Source organism: Equus przewalskii, chromosome 20, assembly GCF_037783145.1.
Source record: "Equus przewalskii isolate Varuska chromosome 20, EquPr2, whole genome shotgun sequence".
Lineage (NCBI taxonomy): Eukaryota > Metazoa > Chordata > Mammalia > Perissodactyla > Equidae > Equus > Equus przewalskii.
In genome coordinates this window covers 16,705,349-16,720,054 of record NC_091850.1, presented here as the reverse complement: position 1 = coordinate 16,720,054, position 14,706 = coordinate 16,705,349, and the positions used below count along the sequence as shown (strand labels likewise).

Genomic DNA, 14,706 nt, shown 5'->3' with positions numbered 1-14,706 from the left:
CTGACAGGGCGCCCCCGTCCTGCCTCTCAGGAGACCTTTAGGCCTGGCTTCCTTAAGAAGTCTCACTGAAAGACCAAACACACACTTGATGCTCTCCTTTCCAAAAAAACATCTGAAATGACTCTTTCCTCTTTATTTTTCACTGATTTTTGCAAAATTGGAATTAATGCCTCCCCAGATTCTAGTAGAGTGTGTATGTGAGCCACGTAAGTAGGCATAAAAAAGGATTCCAAATACTTTACAAGTTCACAGACCAATACTTTGAGAAATTCAAAAGATACTGAATAACAACATTATAAAAAATTACATTTGCTGATAAAATAAGCCACACTGTAGCTACCTGAGACCACAATAAACACTTAAGAACAGCCTGCTTGCTAATTTACATTGGCGGAATAGAAGTCACAAAGTTTCAATTAAGATACACACTAGTTCCACTGCCTCAGCTTAAATTTAAACAAACAACTTTACAAAGCATTCAAACATTTCCATTTAGTGAGGCTAACTCTCTTCAAGGAGAGCCTTACCACAGGTGAAATAAATGGCTGCCTCCTGAAATGGATTTCAAGAACCTGACCAAAAATTATTTCCTTATCTGACTTCAATGGTTCCTAGAATTCCAATGTCATAACTTTGACAACTAGACTATGAACTCTACAAAAGCAGGAATAAAATTTTAGTTATTGAATAGAAAGGTAGAACCACCACAGGGATCTAAAGCAGGGTAGTGGTCAATAAATTTTAATTGAAGGTGCTGCCTCTTGGGTAAAAGGCAGACATTCTTAGTTGAAACACAATAAGCCCCACTGAAATCTTCTCCTCATCATAGGCCTTAATGGGAATGACAGATGCTTTTCTGGGAACAGGTCTCACAGGAGAGAAAACCACGTGTACTTCTAGGGGTGCTACCCCTCTGCAGTTTGGCTCAGGGCTGCTGCCCCACTGCCTCCGATGGCCTTATATAAAGTAAACACTGTCTCCTCACACTGTACGGGGTCCAGGAACTGCCTTAACAGATTAGCAGCAAGAAAGGATCTCTAATGATTCTTTATGAAGTTGATCTTTGATAAATTAAAATATATGCCAAGTATATTAATCAACCGCAATTTGAGCAGTCGAACCTTCCACATCTCAGCTGTCAGCTGTTCTTCTTGCGGAAGCACTCATCTATTTTCCAGGACCAGGAACTGATCTGTGTGTCTTCCTGGTCATAATGATCATTGTTTAGGGCCACCAAAACTCTGGTTCTTGCCACTGCTGACTAAAAGTTAGCTCACTAGGAGCACTCTAAGCACTGGGCATGGATTAAAAACTGACCTACAGAAGTAGTGTAAGCTGAAACTTGACCCTTAATACTGGGGAAGGGTAGGGGGACACTAAAGCTGACAAAAGGTAGGTAACTTACATCATTTTTTATTATGTGCTCCATCTTTATTGAGAGAAACAGACAATAGAGAAGTTCTAAATTGATTCTTCTAAATATAGGGATGTGTCTGTGCATTTCACTTACACATGACAGCCATATTTTTATCTTATTTTAATACCTTATCATGCCCTTCAAGCCATTTATGCCAATTCTTAGCCTTTAGTAAAGTCCACACTTAAGCTAACTGTGGCCTAATCATAGAGCTAGAATGACTTATCATGCGTTATTTACTCAGATTCTAAAAATAGGCTAAATTATTAAAGAACTAAAGATAATGTCTGGGGGAGTAAAACAGAATACTTTTAAAAATCAAAGCTAATAATTATCTAAATCAGTGTGATGCAACCATTTAAAACCTATGCACCACAATATTTTCTCACCATCTCCTTTATATCTCCACCAACCAAGATGATTTTATACATCTGTATATTGTCCCTATAGTTACGTGTCTTCCATTCAGGGCCTACCTTCCCAAAAGAATAGTCTAAATAATCACTAGCATACTTTCATTCCTTCCTAAATATCTCTAACTATGTCCATTCCCTTTATTCTACTGAATTTCTCTCAAAAGTTAAAATGGTCTCATCAGCTAAAACAGATTTTTATCAACCGTCATTTACCTTCTCAGTAGTATTTAACATCACTGACCATTTCCACCTTATTGAAGAAAGGCTTCTGAGAAACTATATTAATTCTGGTTCTCTCCCAGGCTCCCTCAAGCACTCACGTATTTGTAGATCATTTGCAAGTCACCTCAAAGGCCTGCTATGAAATCTGAATCATCCTGATTTTAAGATTTAAAGAAATGATTTACTTTCTAGTAAATAAGATTAAATATATACAAGTCTAAGTGTTGCCTGAAAGAAGCTGAGCTAATGAATAAACTTAGGTTATTTTAAATTAGTACATTAACCACTGCCCTAAGCAGTGTGTGTATTTGTTGATACGGTTGATATGAAAACAGTACTTTTATAGCACCTTCACACAGTCTGTTCTTTTTAAAGAAAACTACACTCAATTTACTTGCTGTTTTATTAAATATAAAGATAATTTTCTCACAGGTGATGTTGAAATAGTCAAAATTTCCAAGTTAATGCAATATAAATATGGAGTTTTTGCTGAGTGCCCTGTCGGGCCCTGCACTTGCTGTGTGGGCTTGCACGCCCGCGCAGTGCCCGCACAGTGCCTGGCAGCCCCACTGCAGGCCTCTGGTTTGTAGCAGATTTATGTAGTTTTGCTTGTGCAGCATCCTTTTTACTGAGACACAAAGAAAATTGTGTAGAATTGGAAGACAGGTACATTTGTAGCAGTGTCTGAGTACTCAAAGCCTGTCTGAAATCAGCTACTATTTGCAACTAAGAGTCCTCCTAAAAATTTTATATTTAAATAATTAGTAATCTCTCAGAAACAGATATACTTCAAAAAAAAAAAAAAAAAAAAAAAGACCCTACTCTTACTCCCTCCTTAATGCAAGAATCACAGGCTTGGCTTTCTTTTAGTAGTAAAAACTTAGTGTAAAGATTTGTTTAGATTAAAGGGATCCACTGATATCTGAAAACGTCACCACACTGTAGGAGAGTCACCAATGTTACTGTGTAACTGCTTCTGTTCCATTCCAGCACCTGGGACATGCCAGGCTCCAGGGCAAGCAACGAGGATACGAAGATGAACAAGGCACCCTCTCTGCCTTCAAGGAGCTCACAGTCTCATGAAACAAATACTTGTATGGCAGAGGTTTTCTTTTATTAATTATGCACCACAAATTATGAGTTGATTAACTTTTAGTGTTAATAAGGAGCTGTAATCATTCTTGAATAAGACATTACATTTCTAAAGTAAGAATTTTCTTTTTTTTTTTAATAGTAAACTCCAAAACAGACAAGATATATATGCTATTATCATGTTGGCCTATTTCCTGGATGGGACTACATTTTCTGCTTTTAACTAACATAAATCTTGTTTCTAAAGTTACAAGTTATGGAGCATAAAAATACTTAATCTAAGTCATAGTATCTCTGGGTCAAGAGATTATAAATATCATCTAGTCCAATCACTTGAAGTCTTCCCTGGAGCAGATTCTCTAATAATTTCTGCCTGAAATGCTAAAAAACAGTTACTACTGTGTTTCAGTACTAGTCAAAATTCTTTTGTGTTCACTGCTAATTATACATAGAACTTTAGCTTTTCTCTCCCATTTCTGGCATTATCTAAAAATTCTTTAAAGTAAACATGAGTTAAATGAAGTCTTAACATCAGTTAGCAATTTGTGTTTTCTAGAATTCAGTAACTAGAAAGTAGATACCTACACACAGATTCAACAAATTATAAAATAATATCCTAAGTATAAAGTATGCTAGAAATATATTGATATTACATTCAACTATTGCATGATTACTGAAACAATAGAAAATTAGAGCTCTAAAAATCACAGTGACTTAGACAAGATTAGCATAAAAACCTACACATATTCAGTAAGGTTCTTCTAATATACACTGTTAATCTTTTGGTCCCACTTAGAATAGCTGATTATCTTGATCAAATAACACTTTCAATTAAAAGTTAAAAAAACACATTGTTTTGGAGGGGTATGCATTCAATCATTAACAGATTAATACAAAATTAAGCCAATTACCCAAAAGTGATAAACTTGGAAAAGTGGATTTAACTTACAACGATAATACTGAATGGAATGATTATTCCACCTAATAACGCATAAGGTATGGTGTCTTCTTTGTAAGGGTACTTGATGGACTCATCATTACAGAATACTCCTCGTTGGAAGGGGGTATGCCTTGAAGTAAGAATTGCAAAAGGCAATCCAGCTAGCAAAAGGAATAAATGAAAATATCATTAAAAAGGAAATATCAAAACTAATTAATGGCAATAATTATCCCAGAGACTGTGTTTAAAAATGCATTTGCCATAAAAATGAAGAGGAGCACATGTAAAAAGGAAATGCAGCAATGCATGCAACAGAGGTCAGACAGATTACAGCTCAGGGGGAAGATCTTTTTCCTACAGGAAACAATGCTTCCAAGTCTTCTATTAACCAATTTAACCAAGAGCACCTTCTTCCTTTTGTTTCTGCCTAAATACACTAAATGGATTTTAGGGGAAAAAAATCTCTTCTCATGCTCTCGTTGTCATTTAATGCACAGGGTTTTCAACACTATTTCCAAACCTATTTGTCACATACTTTGCTTCCAAAAGGAAAACAGCATTTTGACACTGTCCATTTTATCTTTATATTACTACCACATTTAGACAGGTCGTGGTAACTGGCTAAGTTATCAGAGTATCTAAATGAAGCTTTATCCACTCATTTCTGTACTGTCTACAGTAAGTTTAGAGCCGCGGTAAAAAGGAGTCTGAACTTAAACCAAGTTTCTTAAGAAAAGATGGACAATGGAGTCAAGCACAAAAGCACCTAAAACACAGCTCTCTCTGTTTTCATCATCAATGTTTTCCCTAAGATCATGTCTCACACTCATCTCCTAAAATGTCTAACATTTGCCTAAATATGTGAACTTCAAGAATTCAGTTCTCCTTTACTGCACTGAACCTGGCATACTGATTAATAGTGCAGCATACTGAGTAGGATTGCTTTGTAAAAGAGAGACAGTCTAGGAAAAACTCTCAACATGAGGTCTGCCTCAAGACTTATCCAAGCATGGAAGATTCTCTCTGTAAGTGACCCATCCTCCGAGCAGTAACACCATAACCACTAAGCTAACATACTCAAGGGAAGTTCAAGTGTTCTTTCTCTGAAGCACCAAGTCCTGATGACCATTTACAGTTCTCATTAACTGAGTAAAGCCCTACAGGCTGAAGGACAACCAAGCCTTTGCCACTCTACCTGAGTGTATTTACTACAAATATCAAATGTGTTCAATCTACAAGGGCCAAATGAAAAGGAAAAGCACATTCCTAGTTCTTTTATTTATCTTTCTGTTTTTCATTTAGACCCTGAATACGTGAACCAAAGTTTATTTCTTTATGTTAGCCAATTTGCCAATAGTTGTCAACCCATTACAAGTCTTTAAGACGCTCACAGGGTTCCCAAAGCCATACTCCTAGTAAATATTACATTAAAAAATATTTTTTTAACTAGAGCTAACTTTGCTAATTGATCCTTATACTCCCTCTCTCATTTGAATTCAGACTATCCTCTGATTTACCAAATTGCTTGAATTCAGAGGAATGGGGTGAAATGCTCAATTCTTTAACATAAATACCACAGTAACAGCACGAACCTTTTGCACTGAATCAGCACACATTGTGGAGATGAATACTCAGATCTGTGATTTTAGTTGTTGACTGCCCTACACAGTAAATAAATGCTCATCCTTCAACCAATAACCATACTCTAACCCAATGAGCAAATTTATTTTGTATTTACAAAGAATCACCACTTCTACAATACACTTTACTTGTAAGAACTCCGGACATAACACTGGAAACTTTCGGTGTCTACATTGCATATTTCTGAATTGACTGAATTTTTCAATGAGCATTTCTCTCTTTTGAAGTAAGAAAAGAAATCTAGCACAGAAATTAAATGCACATATGATTAGTATCCAAAACCCAGTAGGCTTTATATCCTTATTCTTAGGAAAAATTCATATTAATAGACCCAAATACATTGAAAATGGTTTTTAACAAGCATATCCATTAACATTAAGTTGGGTTTTTTTTTCTTTGACCATAAAAACTATGTTAGAAATTATTCTTAGATTTATAAAAAAAGTGTGTGGGTATTTTTTAGGATAGGAGGGAAACAAAATAAAATCAGATACAATTACTCCATTTTTTATAATAGGAATATTCAAGGGGGCAAAAAATGAGTAAATCCATTGTACAAGGAATTCTGCTACCAGGAATACAAAGTTGAATAAGGCACAGTACATAATTATAGCAGAGAATAAAGAGAGGTACAAAGATCTATGAAGGTTCAAAAGAAAATGAGAGCTGGTGAGGCTCTAAGTGGTGATATTCAAAAAGCTGGTGGGTACCAGAGTCAGAATCTCAGTAGAAGGGGTCTGGTACAGAGATAGAGATTTGGGGACACAAAGGATCTCTGAAGCCAAGAAGTAAAAGAAATTGTGCAGGATGGATATGAAGTGAAAAGAAGTGGAGGGTGAGGCACAGGGAATGAGCAGAGGAAGAAGACCCACTGAAGCAGACTTGGTGGGCTGAGGGAAAGTCAGGAGAGAATAGTGTCACTGAGGTCAAGAGCAGAGATAGCATCCCAGGAGGTGGTGATTGGTCCACAGTGTCCAGTGGGTTTTCAATTGCCAGACTTAGTAAAAGTGGTTTTAATAAGGAAGAAAGGGTAGAAATTAGACCATAAGAAATTATAAGAAAATGAGCATGAATCTACTACAAATGTATACTATTCTTTTGAGAGTTTGAATGAAGAGACTGTATCACAGAAGGCTCAGAAATATTTTTAAATTATAGTAATATCTAACATTTGCAACCTCTCATCTGAGCCCATGAGATGTATCACATCAGTCATTACCCAAAGCCATTTCATTTTCTCGCATCAACTAAACCTGAATGTAGACCCCCCAGAAGGGGAACGGAGAGGGAAACCAAACCACTGGTGGTTCACTGACTCACTTAAGGCTCAAAAAGATGAGACAGTCCAGATTCCTGCTCTGAAAATTTTGGACTTGGAACAAAGACTGAGTCAGAGCTGGCAAACAGCACCGGGCCACGCACAACAAAGACTGGCTGAAGAACAGGCTGAAGACAAAGGAGGCCTGCAAAGAAAACAGAAGTGACTAGCCAGATCCCTACGAGTAAGAAACAGAGAAAGCAGCTTTGGTTCCCCATTGCCAAACGGCCTCACTGATCTTGCTGCTGTGGGGTTGTGAGAGTGCCTCATATCCTTTCACTAAAAACCAATTTTACTTAAGCTAGTTAGAAAGGGATTCCACTCCTTGCAACCAACGGAGCCATAACTAGAACAATTACAACCATTCCCCTTTGAGAGCATGTAGGTCATTACTAACATTCTGATTAACATACAAATGTCAAAGTGAATCCAAATACCAATCCTTGTTTGCATTTCTAATTATTTCCTTAGAATATAATTTTTGGGGGAATTATAGGCCAAAGGACATAAACCTTAAGGTCCTCAACAAACTGCTCCAGAAAGGTTATTTTACACCACCAATTTACTCTACCAGCCACAGTGTACAAAAGTATGGAGAAATACAAAAATTTAAGAAAACATATCTGATGCTATCTTCTATATCTACTATAGATTTCAAGGCAAAAGTTAAGGGTCCCATTAACTCTTTCATCAGTTTAAATTAAACACCCTTTTCCCTTTTACCTGAAAGATTACATTTCTAAAACAATCCCTTTCCATCATTTGTCAAATGACTACATTTATCAATGTTTCTCCTAATACTTCAATTTAAAAAATTCATTTTCATTCCCTTTTTTTAAACAATTTTATTGAGGTATAACTTACATGCCATAAAATTCATCCACTCTAAGTATATAATACAGTGATTTTGGTAAATGTATAGAGTTGTGCAACCATCACCACAATCTAGTTCCAGAACATTTTCATTACCCAAAAAATTCCCATGAGCCCATCTGCATTCAATCTTTGCTCCCACCGCCAGCTCCAGGCAATCACTCATCTGTTTTCCATCTCTACATAGATTTGTCTTTTCTGAATATTTCATATAAATGGAACCATACAATATGTGGTATTTTATAAGTGACTTCTATCACTTAGCATAATGCTTTTAAGGTTCACCCATGCATTTAAGGTTCATAGCATGCATTTTGTTCCTTTTTATTGCTAAATAGTATCCTACTGCATCTATATACATACTACATTTGGTTTATCCATTCACCAGTTAATGGACATTTAGGTTGTTTCCGGTCTTTATGACTAATGCCACTAGAAACATTCATGTACAAGTCTTTGTGTGGACATACATTTTCATTTCTAATGAGTAGACACCTAGGAGCGAATGGTCAGGTCATATGGTTAAGTTTATATTTAACCTTTTAGGAAAGTGCCAAACTGTTTTGCAAAGTGGCTGCACCACTTTACATTCCCACATTCTGCTTTTTAACATGCTCCAGTGGCTAGTCATAATAGCCCATTTAAGAATTGGATTTCTTGCACAGTAAACTCATACTCACAAATAAATATAGCCTTCTACCAGTGAACATTTATAACAGTTCAAAAGAGAGCATGTTATGATACTGTAACTCATCAGTTCTACAAACTAAATACCACAAGAAAATTTCTCCATCCTTTATCAGCGACAGGAAAAGACAACATAAGAACATGGTCACACAACATCTTTAAGTTCCTCTTGCATGAATACTCAAGATCTTGAAACCATAATACAAATACTAACAACTGAGTTAGTTAGAAAGATTGGTGGTGAGTTGTCCAGAAAAACTGAGAAACTGTAATTAAAAACTTTTTTACATATGAAGGAAATTCTTCTAATAGTGAAAACTACACAAATGCCTCCACAAAATAAAGGTTTAAAGTTCTCCCATGGTGTAGCACAGATTGGTATTTTGGTCCATTTTATTGCAGAATAGTATTCCATTATATGGATATAAAACATATCAGATGCCCAGGAGAGAGCAACATGTAACCACAGAGTCCACAGCAGCAAATCATTAAGGGACACACTTCCTCAGGGCTAACAGCAGTAAGCAACAGCCTGAGAAATCCTGACCCAAAGATGTCAGGCACCTCGAGATTGTTTCAGGGTCAAGTACCACACCTCAATAGCCTGGAAGGTGAAAAGACCCCACTGGCAGAACAAAAGACCCCATCAAAAAGTGAGGATGATGTCCATTTATGAAATATGTCAGAGATCACATTCTTCTCTTAATGCCCGAACAAGAAGGGAAGGATATAGAAAGAGACCAGAAACCTAAAGAATGCAAAGGTACAGGCTATACTGTAGAATAATGGGTCTATTATTATTTTTGCAAGCTGACCATACCCCTAGGCTAAACGGATATGTGAGGTGTGTGTGTATTTAGTCTACCTTCTTTATTAGGTCCTTTGTTTATTTACCAATGGGGAAAATTCCAAGTAGGAAAAAGTCAATTTTGAAAATACAAGCTGTCAAAAGATGCTTGTGAGTACCTAAAATACAATCATATTTAATAAGATAGTAAAAAGAATATGCCAATGCCTTATTTCTTTTCCTTCTGCTTATATTTAAGAGAATGAAACTGTGATGACTATTCAAGAGAATTCGTGAAGTTACTTTACCCCATTCATGCATGAACTGAAGTGCACTAGGGTAAATGGGAGTACATGATAAAATGTAGTTCAGGAAACAGAAGGACTGAATAAGAAAGAAAAATAACTACTGAACTATACCAAAAAACAAGAGCCAAGAAGAGAGAACTAAGATCATGAATACTGTATAACCGAAAAGATACCTGGACCACTACTTTCCTTTATTACCTAAAACATGATTTTTTTTTTCTTGCTGTAAACAAGAGCAGTTACCTTATACATAATGTACTCTCATGTTACATAGAGTGCTTATCTGAGTATATTTCATTAATATTAATCTCTATTAGAGGCAGGGTTTTAAAAAACTAAAAAATAATTCTTTTCAACCTGCATTAACAAATTATAACTAAAATAACCTAACTAGAACTTTTTCATTTTTGTAAACTCTATCACCATCTCTTAAAGGAAAACTTTGAAACAGTTTAATATTAACTACATTTGAACACAATTCAGTATACAGACCAAAAGGTTAAGAAACTTCACCTATAATAGAACTCTTAAGAATTCAGGAAACTCAAGGAATACGTAAAAACAATCGTTATTTTTGTCAACATTAAGGCACATTATAATTCAACTAGAGAAAGTAAGATCTCAGTCCTGAGTATCATTTCTTTAATAAAGAAGTAATCATTCAATTCAGTTCAATGATCAACTGAGTTCCTACTACTCTGTACAAGGCACAAGATTGAGTGGGGGTAGGGATCACAGGTATGCCATAAGTCCTATAGTGGTCAAATCCTGGATTTGTTTTGAAAGTAGAGTCAAGAGTATTTGCTGATGGATGGATTGAATATGAATGTGAGAAAAGAGGAGTCAACAATGACCTAAAGGTTTTCCATTTGAGAGACCAGAAGATTAAAGTTGCAATAACTGAGATGGGGAAGGCTGAAGACTGAATAGGGACAAGGGATAGATCCAAGAGTTCATACTTGGATGCATCAAATTTGAGGTGCCTATTAGCAGGGATATCAACTAGGCAGTTGGAAATAAAGTCCACTGGGGGAGAAGTCCAGGATGAAGATAGAAATTTAGCATAGAGGTGGTTTTAGAGCCACGAAACTTGATGACATCACCATGGAGCGAGTAGGGAGAAGAAAAGAAGACCCAAGGACTGATCCCAGGAGTACTCCAAAATTAAAAGACCAGGAAGAAGAGAAGGAACGTGCAAAGCAGAATGAGAAAAAGCAGCCAGTAAGATAGAATTAAAACCAAGAGAGTGTAGAAAATCCCAAAAAACTTATTCCAGACTCCTAGAACTAATAAGTGTGTGCAGCAAGGTGCTAGGATGTAACGTCAACACACAAAAATCAATCATATTTCTATATAGTAGTATAAACAATTGGAAACCAAAATTAAAAGCACAATATCATTTATAATAGTTCAAAATATTGAAATACTTAGGCATAAACCTAACAAAATATGTATCGGATCTGTATGCTGAAAACTACAAAACACTGATAAACGACATCAAAGACCTAAATAAATGGAAAGAGATACCATCTTCACGGATTGGAAGATTTAATGGTAAAGATGTCAATTCTCCTCCAAATTGATCTGCAGCTTTAATGCAATTCTTATCAAAATTCCAGCTAGATTTTTTTGTAGACACTGATTCTAAAATTTACGTGAAAAAGCAAGGGAACTAGACAGCTAAAACAATTTTGAAAAAGAATAATGAAGTTGGAGGAGTCACACTCCTTGAATCTTTTTGAGAAAATGTAGCTATACTTTATGTTTTCCCCCTACTCAACTGTAAGCTACTCAATACATTTTTGTTTTTATTGCCCAATATATAGATAGCTACAGTAATCAAGACTGTGCGGTATAAGAGGAAGGAAGGACACAAACATCAATGGAACAAGAATAGAATCCAGAAAAAGTGCAGCCAGCTAACTTTTTTTTTTTTAACAAAGGTACAAAAGCAATTCAATGGAGAAAGGAGAGTCTTCTCAGCAAATGATGTTGGAACAACTGATCATTCATACATACACACACAGAAAAAATGAACCTCGACCTAAGCCTCACACTTTATACAAAACTTAACACAAAATAGATCATACAGATAAGTGTAATTTAGAAAACATTTAAAGAAAAGCCTTTGCAATAGGGTTAGGTGAAGAATTCTTAGACATTACACCAAAAGCACAGTCTATAAAAGAAAAAAAAACCAATAAACTTGATTCATCCCAGTTTCAAATCCCAGCTTTGTCATTTACTAGATATTGGACCTGGGGCAAATTACTTCTCTTAGCAAAAATTTTATCATCTATAATTAACTAATTAAATGAATATACAAATAAATATCTAATTACAAAATGAGCAAAAGACTTGAACATACATTTCACCAAAGAGGATACACTGATAGAAAGCAAGCACATGAAAAGATGTTCAACATCAGTAGCCATTACAGAAAAGCAAATTAAGGTCCTAATGAGATATCACTACACACCTAATTAGAATGGCTAAAATAAAAAATACTAGTATTGGGGCCCGTCCACTGGTGCAGCGGTTAAGTTTACACTTCCCACTTCAGTGGCCTGGGGATCGCCGGTTTGGATCCAAGGTGCAGACCTAGGCACTGCTGGTCAAGCCATGCTGTAGGTAGGCGTCCCACATTTAAAGCAGAGGAAGAGGAGCACGGATGTTAGCTCAGGGCCAGTCTTCCTCAGCAAAAAGCGGAGGATTGGCAGCAGATGTTAGCTCAGGGCTAATCTTCCTCAAAAAAAAAAAAAATACTAGTGTTGGTGAAGATGCAGAACACTCGACCCCTTATACATTGCTAGTGAGAATACAAAATGGTAATAGACACTCTGGAAAACAGTTTGGCAGTTTCTTATGAATTTAAACAAACATTTAGCAAAAGATCCAGCAATCTTACTACTGGGTATCTACTCCAAAAAAATGGAAACTTATGTTCACCCAAAAACTTGTAGACACATGTTCATAGAGCTTTACTTGTAACAGTCAAAAACTGGAAATAACCAAGATGCCCCTCAATAGACAATGGATAAATAAACTGTGATACATCCATATAAAGGGATACTACTCAACAATTAAAAAAATAACACACTATTGATACACTCAACAACTTGGATAGATCTCAAAGGCATAACTCTAAGTAAAAAAAAAAAAGCAAATTTCATAAGGATATATACTGTATGAATCCATTTATATAACATACTTGACCGAATTACAGTGATGGAGAATACATCAGTGATTGCCAAGGGTAAGGGTTTGGGTTTGGGTTTGGGTTTGGGGGAGGGTGTGACTATCAGGAGATAATATGAGGAAGTTTCCCAAGAATGATGAATAGTTCTGAACCCTCATTGTGGTAATGGTTACACAAACCTGCACATATGATAAATTTCATAGAATTATGCACACACAAAAAAAGATTGCAAGTAAAACTGGTGAAATCTGAATAAGGTCTGTATTTTCGTTAATAACTATCATAGTACTGTATTTTATAACCATTATAACTACATAATTATTACAACTATCATCATACTCCTGTACTTTAGTTAATAGGTAAATAATAATTTTGTCATAGTTATGTAAGACGTTTCATTGGGGGATGTTGGGTAAAGGGTACATAGTAACTCTGAACTATTTTTGCAACTTCTATGTGAGTCTAAAGTTATTTCAAAATAAAACATTTTTTAAATGTTTTTAAAATGCTGCTGATAGATCAAATAAGATGAAGACCACTGGATTTAACAACTTGATTTTTAACACGTTGCTGGCGACTGACAGAACTGTTTCCACGAAGATGGTGATTAGAGAATAGAATGCTTAAAATTCAGATTATGGAGGGGTTCATTACCGAGGTTTGTTATGGAGTGTATTTATCAGAAATGTCATCAACTAAGATATAACCACAGGAAGTAAATGGCTGAGACAGACAAAGGACAGGAGCTTTGAGGTATAAAAGAAAAGGGAACTGAGAATTTCTTAATAAATTTAGGGAGGTGGAGGATCACCTTATTCTTGAAAGATTCCCAAGGAGGCTACCAAACCACATCAAGTAAAACAAGCAACCAAGCACCCTTATAGAGTTGCTGTGAGGTCCAGAGAAAAGCTAATAAGCACTAAATAAGTAGTAAAGATAGAAAAGAGCAGGGAAAGAAATATAGGCAAAGCATTTCACTCCTATTAAAAGGTGAATGATTGGCAGTGCCCTTCTCCAAAGTACAATACGAGAGAGGTTTGTTATATGTACTGGAGCTAAATCAATGAACTCTGTTCTTAAGAACAAAGACAAACTTCAAGATAGGTGCGATGTTTGCATCAACAAAACAAACCCTTTTCCCATCATGGCTTCTGATAAATGGAAAAGCATCCTTTTTATAGTTAGAAAAATAAATATGAACAGATTAAGTGACTTGTATAAAGTTACAGTGAACTTTAGGAGTGAAGCTAAGAAACAGATTCAAATTCAAATTTTCACTCTTAAAGAGTCTAGATCAGGATTCAGAAATTCTTCCAGCAGATACAGGCAAGCTAGGTTGCACTGTTCTCTTTGATGACTGCTATCACACTAACCCATTTCCCACCACTCTTTCCTAATCCAATCTTCACCACCTAGACTCACATTGATAACTTTCAACCAAAACAAAAGAGCTTACAGGACTTATCCACATCCATCAAAACAGACCCACTCTATACTGAGGACAATAACGAACGTCAAAAAGAATGTGAACAACACAATAAGGCAGACTTGCTGGGGTTAAAATCCCAACTCGGCCTCTTGGTAGGTGTAAAAGAGAAATACCTACCAACCTCAGAGAGTTGTTACGAGCAGAGAAAGAATCTCTAACACAGTAGTAGTTCATACACAATAGACACTCAACAAATAATAGAACAAAACACAGCCTTCCATTTACCATACATGGCAAAAATTCTAAACCAAACAATGAGCATCCAAATTATAACATTTTCAAAGAGAATAATCAAAATTCTATAGTAAACAAAATGA

The 14,706-nt window shown here is 35.8% G+C and overlaps 1 protein-coding gene across 2 annotated transcripts in view; it reads right to left on the bottom strand.

Annotated features, from left to right (window-relative positions):
* The window catches only part of PLPP1 (phospholipid phosphatase 1), a 96,185-nt gene that overhangs the window by 30,730 nt on the left and 50,749 nt on the right, over window positions 1-14,706 (bottom strand). Inside the window, exon 2 of one of the 2 annotated variants that reach the window (XM_070587587.1) lies at window positions 4,097-4,248. The exons of the other annotated variant lie outside the window; for it this stretch is intronic. Within the exon in view, the coding sequence (XP_070443688.1) occupies window positions 4,097-4,248 (152 nt within the window). The remainder of the gene's footprint in view (window positions 1-4,096; window positions 4,249-14,706) is intronic. 2 annotated transcript variants of the gene reach the window in all.